The sequence below is a fragment of the Alligator sinensis genome, unplaced genomic scaffold (genome assembly GCF_000455745.1).
Source record: "Alligator sinensis unplaced genomic scaffold, ASM45574v1 scaffold573_1, whole genome shotgun sequence".
Taxonomy (NCBI): domain Eukaryota; kingdom Metazoa; phylum Chordata; order Crocodylia; family Alligatoridae; genus Alligator; species Alligator sinensis.
The window spans coordinates 1068209-1090977 of NW_005841877.1; the positions used below are offsets into that span (position 1 = coordinate 1068209).

The 22769-nt window shown below is 40.3% G+C and overlaps 1 protein-coding gene across 6 annotated transcripts in view; it reads left to right on the forward strand.

Annotated features, from left to right (window-relative positions):
- Nucleotides 1-22769, forward strand: part of PARP8 (poly(ADP-ribose) polymerase family member 8) — a 220758-nt gene that overhangs the window by 104817 nt on the left and 93172 nt on the right. For 5 of the 6 annotated variants that reach the window (XR_003092509.1, XM_025196126.1, XM_025196129.1 and 2 more), the window contains exons 3-4: nt 15269-15306; nt 22569-22658. Coding sequence is in view for 5 of the 6 variants with exons in the window: in XM_025196126.1 (XP_025051911.1) it covers nt 15269-15306; nt 22569-22658 (128 nt within the window). In the remaining variant the exon portion in view is untranslated. Of the gene's footprint in view, nt 1-13581; nt 13666-15268; nt 15307-22568; nt 22659-22769 lie in introns of those variants that run through there. The other variant, XM_025196128.1, reaches the window with a different exon arrangement.

A 22769-nucleotide genomic window follows, 5' to 3' on the forward strand; every position in this document is an offset into this window, starting at 1 on the left:
GGAGTTTTCTTCTCGGGAGCTACCCGAACCCATTGTGTCAACCAATACACAAAATCACTCAGATACCTGTCCACTGGGTCACGAGGTTCCAGCTGAGCCCCCTTGCGTTCGACACTACCTTGTCAGGCAGAATCGGGGTGGCTAGACTCAGCCTTATCCCAGACCTGGTCAGCGGCTCATGTTTCTAAATGAACAAAGTCCCCGGGGCTAATGTTCAGACTTATATGCTGAACGCTAAAACCAATATCCAAAATTCCAAAAATCCCCGAAAGACTACTCAAGTGACACAAGGAAAGCGAATACTTACTCTGCCAACACCCTGGCGCCGTCTCTTCAGACCCACTTAGCCTGGTTGACTCATTTAAGGGAGAGCCTTTAACTTCCCGGGTGTCCCGACTCACGGTTCCAGTGACCGTGACAAACTCCAAAAGCGGTCTGGTGCGCACTTTATGGACACCTTTGCCGGTCTTGTCATCCGACCTCGGGGTGGTCCAAGGGCTTCTTCTGCCTGGCTCGCCAAATTGTTGCACAAACGGCTAGTTTCGTGCCCCTGGAGGCTTTTCCAATATACCTCAAGGAGAGAGTTACACACACTCAGGCTGGATCCATCTCGAATTTATTTGTTTGCAAACAGATCGACAAGGGAGTTCAACGCTCAAAGCCGAGTCGACCCCTAGCCACGCCCGAAGTTACATTTTTATACCTCTCATGAACAAGATTCCATTGTGGCAATCTGTGATTTGCTACAGTTTTCTGCAAAGTTTAGTACATGCGTAGTCCTAAAACGAGCAAGTAACAAAGGTTGCAAAATTTATGTGCAAAGCAGGCAGTAACTAATCTTTGTGTTCCCACAGGAATCAGCCTTATCGCAAACTGAACATTTGTTCGGACTGTTTCTTATTACGCTACTGATTATCTAATGCAGGAAGAAAGAAGAGAAAAAGAAACAATTTGCAGTTCTCAGCTGTGAGGCCTTTTGTGTAGTGAGATCATGAGACATTTTTGCCACAGGATGACAAGGTCAAATGGTTATAAACTCCTGCAAGACCGTTTCAGGCTGGAGATAAGGAAGAACTTCTTTACTGTCCGAGCCCCCAAGGTCTGGAGTAGCCTGCCATCAGAGGTGGTTCAAGCACATACATTGAACGCCTTCAAGAGAAACCTGGATGTTTTTCTTGCTGGGATCATATGACCCCAACTGACTTCCTGCCCCTGGGGCAGGGGGCTAGCCTCGATGATCTTCCGAGGTCCCTTCCAGCCCTAATGTCTATGAAGTCTATGAAATTGAATGTGTGAATTCAGTTCCTATTGAAATTAATGGGAGTCATCCACATAGAAGTAATGGAAAATATTAGCCTCTGGACCAAAGGTCTGTCATATCTGGAAACATTACGGACCAGATTTATGGGAAATATAAAAATTACTGCTCCCATTGTATTGACACTGTTAAACATCCCAGAGGATTGGAAGTATGTAGCAGCATTTCAGTTTGTTATTTTTTTTCTACACACACACCAGCAGAATCTGTCACATACCTCATTTGACAAGTAAGCAAAATGACGACTAATTAACGAATGTCTAGAGTGATCTCAAAAGGACAACTAGAATCTGTCTCTTTACCTAAGTGATCTGCTGTGTAAGGGAAAGGAGCATTTTCCTTGATTTGTGGCACAACAGGATCGTACAGTACATATTCTTCCTAGTTTCTTATAGCTCTATTTATTTGCCTTAAAACAATAATAAAGGGAGGTCTGGTAGCACTATCTTACTGGAATTGCCCAGCATGTCCCATTACAAGGCATTTTTATATAGAACTGCATAAGTACCAAACTTTAACCATTTGACTTGAGATTTTCCATGCCAGGTGTCATCTGTGTTTTCTATTTTTGTTATTGGAAAATATCAAAACTGCTTGTAAAAACTGAAAAAGGCTACTTCTGAGTAAAAGTATTGTGGAAAGTATTCTTCTTTAACTAGTAAGTCTCCCTTTAAAATCCTCTTGTGACCTTCAGCTTTGGGGAAGGGACTTACTACTGGTATTTTGCAGTTGGTGACTTTTGTGTCAGGTGGGTGTTTTTTGTTATCCCTATGAAAATTTGCCTCAAGTAGGCCAAGTTATAAGCTTTTCAAAACTTACAGTCAAGGTTCCCTCCAAAGTGCCAGTGTGCATGGCCACGCATGATTTAAAATCTTGCCACGCACCAACTTTTTAATGGCATGTACCTGCCCGGAGAGGAGCTGGGCGTGGAGCGCGGGTGGAGACATTGGGGCTGGCACGCGACATTTACCAAAGGTAAGCTCCTCACTCCTCAGGCAGCGGCTCCTCCCCGAGGCAAGGTGAGGCAAGGCAGAGGCGGGGGTGAGGACAGGGACAGGGGCTGGGGGAGAGTGCCTCCTCGTGGTGCCGGGGAACTGCTCTGGCTGTTTGTTTGTTTTTTATACCTTGTTGTGGCTGGAATCCCCCAACTCGTCCACTGCACCCGGTGTGCCGGGACATTCAGTTAGTTACCGGTCGAGCCGGGGAGGAGTTCCCAGCTCCGGGGAGGGATCAGGTGGCCCCAGAACATCCTGCAGGGGGTCCCCAAAGATTGTTGGCCAGCCCTGCATGTGATTTCCCTCTCATACAAGTTTTACACCACTGTAAGTTTCTATTTTTCATTTAAGTCACTTCTGATTTGCAAAGGCATAGATGAAAAGAAAATATGGGCCTATAAACACCCTAGAATGAAACCATTGCATGTAAGCAGTTCACATGACTTCTAGTGGTGCACAGAACTCTCTTACTGCTTTCTTTATTTTACTTTTCTTTGGCACAATGTTTGGGTAAAGCTATTTAATTTAATATGTGAGTACCTTATAGGAGTTTCTTCATCAATACACACTCAAGTACTGAGATTATGCTGATATCTGATTTTGTGTGAGGGGAATCAGACCCTAACCCTCCAGCTGTTTGTGACAACTGACAATTTTAACTCTTTAATCTGTTCATGAATGTATAATACCCCATAAACACAATACCTTGCTGCTGTCTTTGAGACACATTGCAGAGCCCCACCAGGCTTATCCAAACAATACATAAGAGTAGAAAAGCAGAACTCAATTACTATTCAAGTGGTCATATGTTTGTTACGCTATTAACGGGAACGGACTGAAGCGGCATGCTCACAGATCGCTACACCTTAGAGGGAACATTGCTTACAGTTTACACATATTCTATAAGGACCTTTATATATTCATAGCTAAATTCTCTTAATTGAATCTACTGAACCATGATCCATCCTGGGACTGAGAAGAGGAGAGCTTGCCTTGCATTTGCAGCTTTGGAAGGGTTCAGTGAAGCTAAGGTGGAGGAGAGAGAGACTGGATGAAGAGCTGAAATAGGGAGACCTGGGACTTGTGATAAAGATCAAGGAGTGGGAAAGAGATAGAAAGGAGTTGGAGAAAAACAGGTTGGAGGGAGCAAAATGGAAAGGGTTGAGCTTGTAGAAGAAGACGAAAAGAGTATGGACTCACTGAACCAGTTAAAGCTGCAGTTTGGAGTGTAATAGGGTTAATAATATCCTGATATCTTGCAGATGTGTGGTTACTGTATCTATTAAACCATACTTATGAAGCACTTGCATACTGGAGAAGTGGAAAAAGCCACAAGCAAATTAATAATTCCATCTACATCACTGGGTTTGAATAATGTAGAGAAAATAGGGCCTTCAACTACATGTTGAATAATGAGATAAAACAATATGAATTGGTGCTCATCAAGGGCGTGCTAACCCTACTAGCTTGTGTACTAAAACCACTCTAGCTAAGCTAGTGGTCCTGCTGGGCTAATTTATCCTACTGAGGGGTTAATACTATCCATTCCAATCACTAGCTGGGACTGGGGTCCTGGGGAAAAAAGCTGTCATGTAATTAAACACTGTATCATAATAAATATGCAGAAGGAGATTTAAATATGGTTGCTTAATTCTGGCACTTTGCAATTGAGTACTTGACTTTGCAACCTTAATAATGTACGATTATGTAATTCACATCAAAGCTATGCTCAGTTTTCTTTCAGTTCCCTCAGATGTAGTTTTATTTCATTAATTTTATTATTTTGAGGTTTAGAAGTACCCTTACCCAACACTCTTTGAACAGATGATTAGGAACAATGAGTCCTCTTGAGTAGTGTACATTTACTAGAAGTTGACTTGTCATGGTTTTTTCAGTGGAAACTTTGCTTAAGGGAAATGGTTTCATAGTTCATAGTTTCATAGTTCATAGTTGGTAGGGTCGGAAGGGACCTGAGCAGATCATCAAGTCCGACTTCCTGCCATGGCAGGAAAAAGTACTGAGGTTGATCTGCAATAGTTTGTATCCCCTTTATCTGAATAACAAGCTAAATCAAGCATTGCTGTATGAATACAGTTGTAGTTGGGTTGTGTGAAGGGAGCAGTAGTATAATTATTCTTAGTGACAAATGCAAACATACAATAGATTTGACTCAGCACCTCTGTTCCCTTTGACTTACTGCAGAAAGTGAAAGGAATACCATTTTTTCATGAGTGACATTGCTTGTATCTTTTTTAATTATTTTAATATGTCATAAGAAACAAAATTGGTTTGGGACATGTTAAATATCACCCCATGTACATTTACCAACATCTGTCGTATTAGAGGAAAAGATTTTTTACAGCCTCTTGTGATTCTTTAGGTTTCATTGGCAGATGCACCTTAGGGAGACCTAGGTTGCATACAGATTTTTTCAAGTTGCTCTTGGGATAACTAGCTAATTTAGTCTGCAAAGATAACCATGATTGAAGCTGGATCATCAAATACTGGATCACAAAGACTATTAATTTTTTTCTGAACAAGCACATTTCAAAACATGATATAAGATTATATGTCTAAAAACAAATGTTGCAGAGACATTAAAAAGTAATTCAATGCTGAAAAAATCTGCTAAGTCATGATGATCTTTGTTTTGATGATGGATCTGGAAGATAATATGGATGTTTGGTAGCCATGTAAAATAATTGGATGGTCTCAGTCAAATTCTGTGGAGTAGCTGTGTTTGTCAAAAAGACCACTGTTTAAAATTTGCTCTGCATCAAATAATTCTTGTAAGTTTTAGCAGAGAGAGTATTCATTTATTCATTCATGCAGTCATTCATTCACAGAACAAATACAGAAATAGTTGGAGCAGGAAAGGTCCAATAGGCTTAGCTGCCTCTCTCTCGTTATTCTGTAATCTTTGGTCAAGCACTAAACATGTGGTGATTTCACTAGGCTGAGAATCCTGAATTCAGTAGAATAAAAATAAAATGTCTTAAAAACATATAATTCTTTCTGTGGTCAGCTAAAATACTCTTCATGTGCATCTTCACTAAGATTCTCAATAATGAGAAATGCTGTAAAGATTTTTTATATATATTTGGAAATTTATATTTTGTTAACATTTATTTTGTTTCAAGTCTTTCAATTTTCACTACAAATAAAAGTTAATCTGTTTGACAAAAAAAATTACTTTAAAATCATATTTGCTTTTCATTCTTCTGCAAAGGAGTAAAACCTGCTGCTTTAGCAATTATTTTAAATGTGTGCAAGATTGACCATTTTTTTAAAAAAATCAATATATTTTGCTATTCTTTGAAAAAGACCTAATGCAAACTTTTATTTTAAGGAATAAGTCATGTCTTATGATCTGCTCTTCTTGAGATTTTCTGAATGGTATCTTTTGTATGTATTTTTACTTTTCTGGTATACATTTTACGTAACTGAAACTGATCTTAATTCTATAAATACTTTTACCACATAATATTCTTTTGTGGCTTTACTGTAAAGATGCTTTGAATGACTGACTACCAGTATTTGCTGATCTTTTTATTTGGTGCACTGAAGTACTGTTTGCTTCCATATTAATATGATTTTCAGTACATTAAAGATTTACTAACTCTCCAGTATGGTTTGGCTAGAAATTCTGTAAAACAAACAGTAGTAATATTTGATAAAGCATTTACTTCATAAAAATTCTAGTGTGCTGTTCTCATTCTGTATTTATAAAGGCCTAAAAAATGGGTTGTAGTACAGTCTTTAGCAAATCTCCAAAAAATGAGGTACTTTAGTCGAAGAGATCCAAAGCAGGAATAACAGCCCTACTGGATCTGAGGGTAGAGTCCCTTTCATACAATAATGTAAGAAGTTAGTACAGGGCTAATAGAAAAAAATATGGCTCTAGATAGTAAGGTGTAAGCTATTTTATGTATTGTTAGCTTGTTCTTCAACATATTCATGAATAAGAATATTTAGCATTCATTTTGGGGTACAGTCATGAGAGTTTTCAACACTAAAACACTTGCATGAAGTAGAGAAAGGTTCAAGCTGTTTAGGGATTCAAGAAGTTCAATTTTATGTACTATCTTTGTTCTATCATCTATACTGTTCTCATAATTAGACAAAACATTTGCTAACAAGTTGGCATTTTGATAGGGTTTGCTTGATAGGAAAGTTCTGTTGGCAGTAGAAGAGACTGATCATTTAAGGGACTCTTAGACGGTTGTAAAGTCTAACCTGCTCTCATTTGCATGACATACGTGTCCACCAGTATCACTTCCCATACAAATTAAGAAGACGACATGAAATTGAAGACTTCTATCTATAGAATATTTTAGCAACTTTTTTTTAACTTGCTTTTAGTTCCTCTCAGTGAAGGTCTTAAGCTTAAACCATATCACATAAAGAAGAACATTGTGGGTGATAATTTTTTATTGGACTAACTGCAAGGTTGGGAGAGATTTAGACTAGTTGTACAGCACCAGACACCCTTTTCCATGTTGCCTTTTGCCTGGCTTCTGGCTTACATAGCTAACTATCACTCTCATTTTTGTTTCTGCATTTTATGCCAGATGAGAGAGAAAAAACTACTCCTGAAACCTGGAAACTACATAGTTTCAGGTTTTGGTTAGATGACTTAATAGGTTTTATAATCTATAATATTTATCCATCAGACTCTTGAGACTTCATATTACTAGATATTAGCATGTCTAGAAGTGCTCAATTTAAGTTAAAAGAGAAATTTTCACTCTGTTCTTTATATTCTTGCTTTCCACTACTCTTTGTTAGGGGTTAATTTTGAGCTGTTACAAGAAACTTTGGTTTTCTTTCTTCAGCATATTTATTATTGAGGCATGTTTCTTGACACAATTGAGAGAATTATTGAACAGTGTATGGATAGAGCAGAGACTTATATCAGGCAGTCAAACCCGTGCCACAGTGGTGAGTAATGTGGTACTACTAGTTTGGTGACTCCAAGATGAGCCTACGATCATGCAGTTTTTTATACCATGGCACATAGAGTCTGCAACTGTAGGCATAGAATGGAACATTCAGGATTGATATATTGTTGTAATTGGCTTTTACAGTTGTGAGTGAGGCACTTAACATTATTTAAGTACATTCCCGTGTTTTAATTTCCTTTGTGTTTGTTTTTAATCAATGAAAAACCCTGTTACCCTAAATTAAGTTGACAGATAGAACAAAATGATGATTTTTCATATCATTGAGCTGTTTTACCTCAGTAACTTTTGTTTTGTTACTTAAGCATTATCTTCATTAACAGTGTCTTTTTAGAGAGAGTATAATTTAAAATTGTTTACTGTTGTAAACCCTGACACTATGAAGTAAACTGGATACCTCATAAGAGTAGTATTGCAACTAGGCATAGCTCTTGGTGGATCAGGTTCCTACTAGGGATTGGTGTTCTAGTACTGAGTACTTGCACAGTTTAGTATAAATATATCTTCTTTTTCTTTTTATAAATTGCCATTAAAATAGTTTGAATGTATGCTAGCAGCCTTATCCATCATCCATTGAGATCAATGGTACCCACTGATTGACTTAAGTGAACACTGAGTTGGGCCTTAACTCCTGAGAGATGGACTTTCGGGGGGCTAACACAATATGGGAGCATTTTACTTTCTTACCTTTTAAATAATGTGAATATAGTTTCTCTCTGAAATTCAGTTCTACATATATATTATATAATAAACAAATTCAGTACTTAGCCCAGAAGACTTAGTCAATCTTCTAAACATCTTAAAACCCACAGTAATGTAAATTCACATTTGAGACTGCTTACTCAATATCTAAATGTAAGATTCATCACAAAAATAGAAGTTATTAACAATCCTCAGTAAAATAACTGTATCCAAAGGTAGCTTATGAATTCTTGTTCAAGTACAGATAGGGATTTGCAGGATAGTCTCTGTAGAGAAAGAACCTAGTGTCTTACCCACTTCAGAAAAATAATTTATAAGAAACACCATGAATAAAATTATCATTAAGCTAAGGCTGCAGCTGTATATGTGAATATTATTTTAAGCAATAAGAAGTTTACATTAAAATATCATAAGCAGTGAAACATGATATTTCTCTGGCTTCTCAGATACTCTCTTAATGTTGTATTTAAAATAACAAATGTTTTGCAACGGCATTTCTATTACAAAGGTTGTTCTGAGTTTGAAGATCAAGGTAAATTCTTTACTTTTGGGTACCTTCTACAAAGTAGCTGCCTTTCCATCAATTAAATGGACTGAAAGCTGCATTGCCACTAATGCTCGTCTATGCACAAAGTTGTACCACTAAAATATGCCACTATAGGGTATGGGGCAACTTATTTTGGGAAAAAATGGAGTGGGCATTTATCACATATCTGCTATTCCACAATACTTTGTGAGTATGTTTTTAAATGACTTGCATGGTTTCGTTTCTCCTTTTCCATCAAGGGCTAACATTCCTTAGTTTATCTTCCACATATTGTAGGGCATGATCATGCATATATGCAGATACCACAGAGCCTGCACCCTGTTGTACTGTGTGTGGTAAATTGTTTGTAGATCCATAACTATAGTTAAAGCTCCGCAACCCAGCTAGTGTGGATGACATTGTACCAGTGTAAATGTGCTTACTCCTGTCTGGGGAAGGGAATAAGTTACATTAGTATAAGTCAGGGGTTGTCAGCCAGGGGTATGCATACCCCTGGGGGTACTTGGGAAGGCCCTAGGGGGTACACAGCAGTGGTGCAGAAAAGCAGGGGTACTTGGGAAGCAGTGGCATGGGGAACGGGACTGTCGCTGCCATCCATCGCTCCACATTGCTGCCAGGTGCTGTTTCCCTGTGCCCAACTACCCTCACTTCTCCACGTTGCCGGCTTCGTGTCAGGCCGGGGGGATGGGGGTGATTGCAGCCGGCCAGACACAAAGCCAGCAGTGCAGAGAAGCAGGGGTACCTGGGAAGTGGTAGCACGGAGTCTGTCATTCCCGTGTTGCCACCGGGTGCCACTTTCCCACTAGCCCAAGTATTCCCTCTTCTCCGCACCACCAGCTTTGTGTCCGGCCAGCCATCAGCAGTCCCTTCCCCCCCCCCCCCCCCCCCCCCCCGCCACTGGTGTGAGGCAGCACTGAGTACATAGATGGTGGTGGGGGTGGCTGCCGCGTGTGAGCGCCCCACACTGCCAGCTCTACATCTGGCCATCTGGAAGGGGTACCCCCCAGAAGGAGTACCCGGCTTTAAAAAGTTGAAACCCCTTGGTATAAGGCATCTTGATTCCAGCATAATTTTGTATTAGGGGTTAGAGTGATTCTTAACCTAGGTTACTCAGCACCCTGGGGTTCTGTGCAATCTTTTTAAAGGTGGTGTGTAATACTAGCACGGTTAGGCATGTAAATGCCTACAGATGATTCACAAGATAAACCCAGAGATTTCAAAAAGGAATGCATAGTATCCAAACCATTCTGACTTGTTGTGGTCTTTCTGAGTTCTTTACAACAAAATAATTGCTCTGTTATTTTTACATACTCAAGAAGTGAATTAAAGCTAAGAGCTGGATATTCTAAGGGATGCCTTAAATTGAGATTCACTGGGTTAGACTGATATTTTTATGCTGTTCAAAAGAAAAAGCACACCTCTGACTGAATTAGATGCATTGCTTCATGTACATCAGGGCTAAGTTAAAACTGGTTGCCTGAACACTAACAAAACAAAGCTATTTCAGTACAGGAGCTGGAGGTGCTGAACAGCTATTAGTAGCATGCAGCTGTTGATCCTCTGGATCATGGTGTACACATAAGAGGTCTAGTCAGAGGCCTGATGAATCTGCTTGTACCTATCACATCAAGACCTTTGACATGAATGCCTAGCCAAGAGTATGGAGGAGTGAAGCCTGTCCAAGACCTTTAAACCCCACTTTAGACCATTGAGACAGAATTCAAAGGCCAGACCAAGCCTCAATAGTTGTAGCTTCTGCCAGAGAATAACAGGTAAGAACTGCTGCTGACTGCCTAATATCTCAGTGAGGGTGCATTTCCGTCAGGGTGATATCCCTTAGCCTTTCTCCAACCAAGTAGTACCCACAAGTCAGTGGGGGCTAGGGTTTTGAGGGACCTTATACTTGCCTTAGTCTGGAGGTTACAGCATTGTGCTATTTTATAGAAGCTACCCCATCATGAGTAGCCCCACTATGGTGCTACCAGTACGTCCAGTTGGATGCAATTTACGGTCATACCCGGGACCATGAACAGCTATAATACAAATTGAGGGTGCCCTGTACACAAGCTGGGACATGATGTAATTGCAGCACATTGGAGCAGACCATTGCCGTGCTCCAGGCAGCCTCCGCATCTCTTGTATCAGTGTCCCTACACTTCAAAATGGTGGCAGGGGCACTTTAGCTAAAGCTCCTTCAATGAGATTCAGATAAAGCGCCCCCCTCACCATTTTGAAGTGCAGGGATGATGATACATGACATGCTCCAGGTACTTTAACTAGAGTGGCTCTCAGAGGCCCTCTTCCCAACCACAGAGCATGTGTAAAAATGCCTTGAATTTACTGGTAAGAGATGACACTCAGACCTTGAGCCCCCAATTCTTTGCTAGTTTTGTGATGTGCCCTTTTAAAGGACGTCTTTAAGTATGGAACTTAAGTGCTCTTCAGGTATGATATAGCAGGTTTATAATCAATAGTAACTCATCACAGGTTCCTAAAATATTTTTATACAGAAAAAGAAAATTCTGTTCAATTTTTAAAAAATGTTTTGTTCCTGAAGTTGAATGTAACTAATGCATTATTATGAGGCATAACCAAATGGGGGTCCATAACTACATGGGGGTCAAGATAAACAGCTTGTTCTATACAACTATTGGCTCAGTTTAGCATGATAGAACATCTCAGTAAAGGGAGATGAGAAGGGGATACGCCATAGGGGGAGCTATTTGTGGTCCAGTGTGTCTAAAAGTGTATTTGCACTCCTGTTATCTTTTCAATGGAGACAGTATAAATATCCTACAAGGTTCAAGAGTGTTTAATGAGGAAGGGACTACATTGCTATTAGTGGATTTAGTTTTCAAAACTCATGAAGGATTTTGCAATATTATAACTAGAGGTGTACCGATACATCCGTCTGATATCAGATCAGCACCAATATAAAGAAAATTTTCTGTATCAGAAATCAGCCCAATGTGTCTGATAATTTGTCCTATAAATGCCCGTGCATACACACAGCCGCAGCACAGCACAGCCCGTAGGCAAGGAGGAGCAGAGCTGGCAGCATGGAGTGCTGCATGCAGCTGATAAGTCTGGTGTGGTGAAAGGGGAAGGGGTGGAGGAAGGGGGCTGCAGATCAAGGCCCTCGTGGTGAGGGAGGGTATGGGGTTGGGGTTGGGGCAGGGGCTGCCCACCTGGGGACAGGACAGGCACGGGATGGAGGTGTGGCTCATCCGGCGGGGGGGGCTCCTGCAGTTGCGTGCAGCTTGTCCAATGTTCATCTGGCAGCTCCCACTGCTGCTTCCGCTGCTTGTCTGGGAGGACATGGGGAGGCATGTGCCCCCGGATCTGGGCAGGCTGGAGCTGGGTTCTTCCCAACTGGGAAGATCTGAGGTCACATGCCCTCCCCATGTCCTCCCAGACAAGTGGCCTGAACAGCAGTGGGAGCTGCCAGATGAGCACCAGACAAATCACGTGAAGTGACGAGAGCTGCCTCCCCCACCCCTCCCGTGCCCCCCTTCCCCGATGAGCTGTGTCTCTGTCCCACCCCAGCCCTGGTCCCAGACTGCAGCTGCAGCCTGCCCCAGGCCGTGCAGATCTAGGGGGCACATGCCCCCTCCCGCCCCCTGGATGAGTTGCCTGCAGCTGTGTCCCGCACCCCTCCCTGCCCTGGCTGGTCAGAACCTGCCCCTGCCCCTGCCCCTACTCCAGTCCCATTCCCTCCCTCACCTCAGGGGCCTTCATCTGCCCCCACCCACACCCCTTTTTTCCCCTTCCACCACACCAGTCTTACCAGCTCGGTGTGACTCTTCAAACCGAAGAGCTGCGTATCAGAAATCAGATCAGTATCCTGATATGCCTCCTTAAAAATTGGCTATCAGTGTCAGCCCCCAAAATCTCTCTCAGCGCACCGCTAAATATAACCAAAAAAGGAAAACATAAAAAACCCTACGGTATTTTGGATTTAAAACACAGTTGCTAATATTTCTAATAAGAGATAGTGTTTTTTTTAACTTAAAATAAAGATACCTTTTTCAAACATTTAATTTACACTGCCTCAGTCTCAGCTTCTTCTAGAGTGACAGCCCAGACCTATCAAATTCTTCCATCTCTCACCGAAGGCGATACTACTTTATTGTGGTTTGGCAATTAGATTTTCTTCTTCTGTTCTCTTGGATGGAGGAGTTGTCAGATTTTCACGGTGAAGATTTTATCTATAGGTTTGATTCCCCTATTCTCAACACCTCTCTCCCTCTGCCAGCTATTAGTGACAGCACAAAACTATTTTAACTTTCTGTCTCTAATTCTTTTTTATCAGATGCATGGTTTCCAAATGTCTACATTTTCCTTCTTTCTCCTGGTTCATTTGTCTTCCTTCCTCTTTCCCTTTCTCTAATAGTCTTGCTGTCAGGATTAGACTGCCCATGTACTTCAGTGTGCTTTGATTATAGTTCACAAACCAAATGTATGGATAATTTTAACTGAATTGGTTGATCCTAAAAGTCCTCTCTATCTACCTATAAGGAGTTGTGTCTTCATGCTCCAAGATTGGGAGTTACATCTATGGAGGCTCCATCATATAGTATTTCTCATTAATTCCACCTCCATGTGGTTAGAGTAGCTGTCACTGCTACTGCTGTACTATGCAAATAGCATAACAATGATCAAAGTGATGGAGAGAGACGGAATAAAAGAAGAAACAGGGAGTGACATTAAAATGAGAGGCACCAGTGTGCAAAACATAAGAAGGTAGAGGAAAAATAACAATTATAGAATCTGTTGGGGAGCAGGGAAGAGGAAGGTATATTTGCACACATGATGAAGGAAGAAAGAAGTAGATAAACAGTATGTGAGACTTGTCAGTACTTGAAAGTTAATTTGGATGAAGACAGTGTTAATTTAAAGCTTAATTGCAAACTCCTTGATAACTGCATACATGAATACTCTTACTCTGGACTCTTATTCTGTAATTGCTATTTCAGAATATCTTCATGTGCAGCCAAACCCACAGCAACCAAGATGTTGATGCAGACACACGTTCTGAAAATGTAGAGTCAGTACCTACAATTATCAATCATAGTAGATGGAAGTGCATTTACAGTTGTCAACTCAACTTCAGCGGAAGTTTTGGCATGACCTGACCTCTAGGTAGTTTCTTGCTGTTTTTGTACCACTCAAAAGTACAACAGTGCAAAGTGCAGCAAACAACATACAGAATGATTTTGTAGACATTTCCCTTCATGAGTAAATTCCAAACTTTGAAAGAGATCTAGTTAGATTCAAACCTACTTTAACATGCTGCTTTTCTAGAAACAGTATCAGAAAGATAGATTCTGAAGCATTTTTATAGTATGTTCCAAAACATTTAAAAACTGTCAATGATGAGGAAAAATAAAAATTGTTTGATAATTTCAGAGCTGAGTAAGGGATTTAGTCACATAATTCCCATAGGAGCTATTGCGAATTGAGTGCCTCTTGGAGGGTTTTGACAGTCTTAACCAGTTTGCATTTGTTTATGTGAACACATGCAGATGATGAAGAAAGAAATGTGTATAAGTTAGAATATTCTAGAATAATCAAAACAAAACCAAAACCTGATACAATATAATGATGATTTGCTCAAACAAAATAACCTTCTCAGCATTTTGTCATCTATCTCTACCCCATGAATTCATAATTAATTCATAATTAAATTAAGGTAAAAGTAATTTTACTCATCTACCCATGAGAGAGAGAGAGAGACTACATTTATATATTGGCATATGTAGACATTTTACCAGCATAGTTAAGAATGGCTACCTTATTCATGATTGAACTACAGAGATTGTAGCAAAGATGAATAATAATAAAACCTTTGTGCCACACTATCAAGCTTATCTACCTGTCTTAATGCACTGTAGACCTATGCATAGGACCATATATTATTTAAGTGTGTTATATGAATGTTGAACTAAAAAGAAAGTTATACAATAGACATTTTCAGCTAGCTGGAAAAATTAGCTAGCTTTATGCACATTGATCTTATAAAACAAATCCATAGGTTTGAACCTATACATTGTCTTAGGAAAGACCCCCTCTCATATGCAGCCCCACTGACATGGGTAATGAATGTTAATACTCTACTGAAGGGGAAGTTATGCCCGCATAAAACGAACTGTACAATTCTGACCTTGTTGTAATTTTGCTTTAAAAATTAATCTAGTCCATAAGGGCGGGGGGAAGCTTTTTGGCAGGCATGCCACAAATGAGCCCCATACTCTCCACAAGTGCCACTCCAGTCCCCTTCCTCTGCCCAATCCGCTACTCTGCTTTCTGCTCCCTGCCCAACCTGTTGCTGTTTTCTGCATCCTGGTATATCTCCTGCTGTGATATCTGTCCCCTCCCCAGTCTCCTGCATGCCACACACAGAGGCTGCCTGTGCCACTTGTGGCACATACGCTGCAGGTTGGCCACCCTTGGTGTAGTTGATTGAGCTATACTCACTGTATAATGCAATCCTAATATTTTTTTTTAAATGGTGTGATGTAGAGCTATGCCAGTCTAGTAGAAGTGAGCCTTGGAAGTGGGGCATTACATTTTCTGAGCTATGTACTTCAAAAGCTGTCAAAGTAGCTGTTACCTCCTGTCTTGGAAGCTGTCAGAAATCTATAAATAAATATAGAAAATTCAGAAATAGAAAACAATCTTCTACTAACTGTTAGTGCTATTGTTATTAACTCCCTTGTTTATTTTCCTTTTTGTCTTTTTACAGTGTGTCCTATTCAGTACATGTCTCTGAGGATTATCCAGGTATAGTGAAACAGTCTTATTCTTGAAGCAAAATCAGTGTTACAGCATTTTTCAGAGGTTGAAATGAAGATATTTGAAAATGCATTAATGTGTTCTAGGAGCTTCTTTATGCTAATCACTTTCCATTAGTTAGATTGTTTTCACAGCTATTTCTCCTTTTCAGCCTTCATTTGTCAGCAGGGTCAGGGTGAGAGAAACCTGGCTCATGAGTTTTCTGAGAAGGGGGTTGTGACACTTAGCATGCCGTGAGCTGTCAGTGATGGGAATCTAAAAACTTCACTCCTGTTTGGTATGAACATAGGGCTTGATCCTACAAGATGCTGAACATCCTGGCTCTAATCCAGCAACTATGTGCTAGAATGCAGGGAAACTACTCTGTACTCTTGAAATGAAGCATGTGCTTAGATGCTTTTACTTTATCAGAGCTTCACTTTTCAGGATTACAAGGGTTATTTGACAAAGTGCTCAATATCTGTAACACCCTAGTTTTTTGAATCAGCAAGAAATTAAAGGGAAACCTATTTCATATGTAATGACTGCAGAAATTGAGATTCATAAAATATTCAGAAATGAAAATCACAATTCTTAATAGTTATATTTCATAATATTGATTGATTGCTAAATAGAACCAACTGTGAATTGTTGTACTAGTAGACTAAAATATATATGTAATTTATTGATAACTTTTCCTTGCAGTAAATAGTGATAGTGTATTTCATTGCTACAGTTTCATAAAGGCAAGTATCTAAATGTTGAATTTCCTCCTAAAACTAAATTACAAGCTAAAGACTAGCAGTTAATCCTACTTTAAATGATAAATTTCACATCCTGATAAATTCCTCATCTCCCTTCCTCCCCCTTAGTGTCAGCCCCTGTTCCTTCTTTAGCAGAAACTCAAGTAATAGATGCAGTTTGCAGCATGTCTTGAAGGACTATAGCTCTGGGTGATTTCGAACCAGGTTGGTTCTAAAGCTGATTAAATATTCTTTAGCAGAGAGAGTTAGTTAGTTGTGCTAGTCTGGAGTCAGTCAGAAATCAGGGTAGATATGCACTTTTATAGATTAACAAACTAAGATATAAAACTAAATATATATTCTTTATCATAAACCCTTTCCTTTCCCTCCCAATTTTAAATCCAGTTAGGTTATTAACATTGTATAATATTACTAATTTGGAATTGAGGAATAAAATCTGTGACTGTTTACTGATTCAAACCTAATTGTTCATGCCTGTCCATACCATACATCTTGGAAACAAGCTGGTTTCAGTCCTGATCCAATCTTTTGCAATAGGTATACTTGGTATGTTATGAATTGCATCAGTCAAGATTTTTTTTTTCCCCATTGGTAATGACTTCTCTCACAGTTCACGGAAATCTCATTATATTCTTGCTACTATTCTATAGCTCTTATCCCTAAAAAAAAAAATAATTTATTGGACCGGCCAAGTCAAGTACAGTCAGGCCTGCACACTGGACCAAGTTCTCTTTGGCTGGTCTAGTGCAGGTTTCACATGCAGTGTATGCCCTAACTGGTCCAGGTGCCTTATGCAGCATATACCCTGGACTGGCACAGTGTGCCATGCGCTGTATTTGGGCCAAGGCTGGGGATGGCATGTGCATTTATTGGACCTCGTTTTCTGGTCTAATTGGGAAGAGAGGAGTGTTTGCTACTCCCTAGTTGTAGATTACCTGACTAGATTGTATTGCTTTCTTTGTTCAGTCCCCTGCACTACCTATCAGAAAGGGGGTGGTGTATGTTGGAGAGGGGGTGAGGGTCATGGTCATATTGAGTTGTGTTGGACATTGAACACAATAATAGAGTGCTCTGGCTATCTCCAGCTGGAAAATGATCTTTTGGGTACTGCTACCAGACCAAGTGATCCCTTAAGGACAGCATACAATTACTCAGGTGAATAAATCCTTGAAAATCAGGGTTTACGTTAATTAGCTGACATATGTATCACACTTCCATATTCTATGGTCCAGGCATGGAGGAGGTGAATAGAGACTAAAAAGTGGTTATGCATATTTTTTTTTGGAAATACGTAAGAGGAATATCAGAAAAATATAGTCATCGTGCAAACTGCTCTTATATTTAATAGGTCATGAATGCTGAACAGTTCAAGTTACTATAGGATTTTGGTTGTTAACTTGACTGAAGAGAAAACTTCAGGTAAATTTGTAAATATAGGACACAAACAAGACACATTTGCTACAGAGTAAATTGACTTTGCTTTATAGGAAAAGCAGTGACAAATGGCCATAAACTGGTAAAAAAACACTCCACATCCTTAAGAATGTGACATTTTAAATTAAGCCAGTATACAGATCAGATGGTCATCCCCTTGTCAGTTAATCCTGTGGGTAGACTTTTGCTCAATACAAACTGGCTCCCTGCCACCTAGTGATGAGGCACTGTATTAGCAACTGCTTCAGGCAGTCAGTTTGAGACAGCTATTTTTGTGTGTCTGCTCCTTCCTACAGCATAAATTTACTACAGAGTAAAATCCAGGGTAAATTTCTCTAAAGCACTCATGTCATGTGTCACATATATGACACGTGTTATGCAGAAGGCACCTTTATAGACTAACTAAATCTGAAATGTGTAACAAGCTTTCATAGGCAAAGGGCTTACTTCATCAGATGCTGTGAAGGGATTGCAGAAGCAGACCTGCTAATACAAAGGGTCAGGTAGGGAAGGGAAGGAGAGACACTGCTGGAAAGGCAAGGTGAGTAGAAGAGAAAAAAAACAAAGCAGTTAATTTACTGAAGGACAAAGAGTTTATGAAAGGTAATCTAGTAATAGAGTAAGAATCCACCATCCTGGTTTAGACCAGGGGTGTTAAAGATCTGGCCTGCAGAGGCCTATTATTCAGCCTGTAGGTCTCAGATTGGCCCTGCACAGTGCATGCGACAGCCCCAGCCCTACATGCTGCATGCGACCTGTGAAGCTGATCTGATGTGTGGTGCACATGGCACAGGGGCTGGATTGGCATGCCAGATCAGCCCTGCACATTGGATCTAGGGCTACTCTGGATCAGACCCATAGACAGTCCCCATGTGCTGGATCCAGAATGCAGGACTGGACTGGCACATGTGCCACTTATAGCATGTGCCCCGGACTGACCCCACGTGACTCAAGTTTCATGAACCTGGAGCCAAAGCATACTGTATGCAGTGCGAGGGGCTGGTCCAGGGTGTGTGCTTCACTTTCTGTCCATGCCAGAACAGCTCTGCACACTGGATGCGGGGCTGGTCTGGGTCAAGTACACAGTCAGGCCTGCACACTGGACCAAGTTCTCTTTGGCTGGTCTAGTGCAAGTGTCACATGCAGTGTGTGCCCTAACTAGTCCAGGTGCCTTATGCAGCATGTACCCTGGACTGGCACAGTGTGCCATGCTCTGTATATGGGCCCAGGACTGGGGATGACGTGTGCAGCATGGGGTGCATGGGACAGGAGCTGGTATTCACATTTCATGCAGCCCATGGGGCTGGTTGAGGGCATGCACTGTGTGCATCATCAGTGCTGGATCAACCCTACCACTTGGTTCAGTATGCAGGCTGGTCTGTGGGCTCGATACAGCCCACAGACTGCCCCCTAAACTGGATAAGCTTGACACCCCTGGTTTAGACTGAATTAATGCAATCCAGTCCATGGATGATTTCTTGTTACCCGTTTTCCTGGTCAAGTTCATTTTTAAGTTTTGTTGTCCAAAATCAGGTACTGTGAGGTCAGCAGTGGACTGTCCGCAGAGGTTAAAACACTACCATGGGCTTGTGTGGAACTGAGGTCAGATCAATGTTCATTCATTCTTACACATGGGAGTTGCCCTGTTTGTCCAGAGTAGTCATCAAAGAGGCATTGTAAGCAAGTGATAGTGTATATGATGTTGGTAGAGATGTAGGTGAATTGAGAGCTGCTGGCACAGAATTTCTCAATATGCCGTTATATTTATGACAGACCTTGAAGTCTGCTTCAGATTCTTACCCCATTACCTGGATTATTTTTCATAAACCCTGTGTCCCTCACTGGGTTAACTTCTTTGTTTTCCTCTCCCCTACCCGCCTTGCCTGTTTCAGCATTTCATCTCATTTTTCCTCTTCCCTTCCCTACCCTTTGTAATTAGCAGCTCTGATTCCTGGAGCCCCTTCTCAGCATCTGATGAAGTAAGCCCTTTGCCTGTGAAAGCTTATGCTATACAACTCTGATTTAGTTAGTCTGTAAAAGTGAAAATCTCTCTTGCCTTTTTCCTGACTTCAGACTAAAATATGCAACTGTCTCTCTCTGCCTATATTACGTGCACACAAAAACATCTGAGGTATCATGGAGATATTAGCTTTATGCATTACTTTATGTGTATCTCATCACCAATATGGCATTGGTATTAGTGTTGATATCTCCTTAATATGAATGAACTGTTTCACAAACTTCTGAGAGATTTAAAAAAATTTGATTGTTAATCATTTATACTAAAAACAGAATGAGATGCAAGAATTTTTAATAATGGAAACTATTGGAAAATTTCAGATACAAAGCGAAAGCTAAAACTGTTCTTATACCACCCTGAGGAACATAAATAGCAATGGTGTTGAGAGAATAATGCCTCAGTGTTGTTTACACATTGCTGAAATTATGAAAGTGTCACTGATATTTTTAGAAAATGCAATAATGGCTCCAATAAATCTCTTTGAAATGATTTCTTCATCATATCGACACATTATAAAAAGAATTATGTTCCAAAGGAGCTGTTATGGTGTATAACATCAATGAGTAAGCAAAACTTCCATTAATAGGAATCAATATAGTCTAGCTTCCTGAGCCTTGTGAGAGACATTACCATATAGTGAGTATTTTTCTCATGAATAAATGTCTGTAGTGATGCACGCTGGTTGATGTTTTCTGAAGAGCCATTGTTGTCTGTTGTGCCAATGATGTGTGGATTTCTCACATATTGTGTTAATGAAAACATCTTTCTGTTCTAAAAAATCAGTTGGTATCATTACCAGCTATAATAATGCCCTGAGGCTTGAGGATCCTGATGTTGCAGTGAACGGGTCTCTGTGTCCAGGCATTGTATTGAATATCCTGCACAGGTCTCATTGCAGGATCAGGGCCAAGAAAGTAAACCAGAGAGAGAGAGAGATTTAAGTTTCAAGTTCCATTAGGTTTACTAGTAGAAAAAAAATCAAGAGTTGCCATTAGGGGAAAAAATTGGCAGTGCAAACTGTATTTTCAGGTTTCCAAAAGAGAACGACAGTGTGCAGTGAAAGAGATTATGATTAAAAATCTATAAAAGATGTAATGGAGTATCCTTTTACTTTGGTATATGTAGATGTTAGTCATTTTATATGCTGTAGGTAGTTTAGCATGCTATGCAGTACAGATGCTTATATTTCCTGCCATCTCCTACACTACTATTTTAAGTACGAGTACATAGATTTGCTTTCTCCCATCCTTACATACTTGGCATATTTAGACCCAAATTGTGACTTATGCAAACTTGTTAGAGTACATAGTGGAGAAGCTGTGTACTCACATATCGGAAGGAAGCTTGCATGTGTTACATACCCAGAAATAATCATGCAGATGTACACCCAACACTGTGAATGTTTCATGTCATATCAATGAGAAAGGCAGGTGCAACACGCAAATAGATGCGCAGCTCCCTGTCAAAGGGGCACAGTGATTCAAATCTGTTTTCTTAGGCAGAGCATACAACACAGGGTGCCAATACATGGGAAGCTGTACCCACCACAAACTGAACTGGCTGAACAGCTGAAACAATTCCTGTGCATGCTGTGTATTGTCTGGGGTATGCTATTCAAGAGTGAGGTACATTAGTTTGCAGACATTAATTTGATGCCGACCTTTATTGACCTATGTGCATGTTATCCAAGCAAGGCCTTGGTGAGGACAATGTAGCAGAAGTAGGAGGCGATGGTGTAGGGTAGTATATGGCTCTGTTGGTCACTATATGAATGAGAATGAACTCTACATGACTTCCTTTCATGAACTAGGAAGTCACATCATTTTCATACACACATGGCAATGTAGCTTCTTATCCACAAAGGAGGTGGGGGGCATTGTAGCTAAAGATCAGCTGATGTAGCTGCAGGAGAGGGATATATGGTAACTGCCATATGAGTTCATGGTTTGATCTTTGACAGTAAGCTCATTAGGGTGGGGTCCATGTCACAGTATATCTGTAAAGAGCTTAAGCACCATTGGGTCTTGATCTTTGTTCGGGGCTCTGGGTCCTGCTGCAATATAGATTTTAAATCATATTAATAGTAGTAATAATAAAATGTATATGATCTTATCCTTCAACTAGAAGCACTTCGATGGTCACACTAAAGTCAAAGGGGTTCAATGAGCACAAGTACTGGTTTAAGTGCTTTTCTGGATTGGGACCAGGATGGTCAGCATTACTGAGTCCTTGTTTTGACTCTTTTTTTTAACCAAATGTATTATTTTCAACCCATACAACCAACTCATTCAATAGAAAACAAAACGTGTTACCAATCAGTGGCTGTTTAATGTTTCAGTGGAAATTATTTCCAGCAGAGATCCTTCTCACAAAGAATACCCTGCACCTTGTTACTCATCGCTACAGATGGGCTCAAGGGACCTACAGTTCAACCACTTCCTCATACTTCTTGTTTTTGGAGAGAGTGGATTTAGAATCTCTGATTAAAACTCAAACCTACAGGTTTTAAGATGAGAAAGGCTTTCTGTAATCTGAATCAGACAAACAGTTTTCTAGAATTGTTGTTTTTGTGTATATATGATCAGCCAGTGTCACATGAGAACTTCTTATATGATTTTTATAAGTTCAAGGCCAGTTCTGAATCAGCCTTCAATCTGAACACAAAGCCAGGTCTGAATGCTAGTCAGGCCTAAAACACAATCTGTGGCCAGGTCGACAGCATAGAAAAGGTCAGAATCAGATCCACCTGAGATTGATAGGAGTGTTCTGCTTCAGTGTTTTTTGTTTAACTCGTTCAGGACATACGATATTTAGATCATGATTTTGTGAAACTGGGTGTGAACAGTGGCTCTTCAGGCCTTCTATAATTGGCTTCCTGGTAAACAGTCTTAGCAGAGGAATTATGTATTGAAAAGTTATGGACTGTGATTTTTTTTTCTTGCCTATGGAGTGGTTCCTCTGTTACGATGGAAGCATGCTAGGTGTGTGGTTTGGAAGCATACTTGGATGGTGTTAATGAGGTTGGTCTTCAGAACTATATTTTCCTTTTGTAGATAACACATATGTGTCCAGTTCAGACAACGATGAAGATGTGTTAGTTACCACAGAGCCAATCCCAGTAATTTTCCAGAGAATTGCAACAGGTAACGTTAAGAGTAATGTGTGCTTTGTCAAGTTAATGTTTTGTGCAGGAATTCAAGATGTGACCCATACATAAAATGTGATATGTCAATACACATAGCTGCATAGTTATT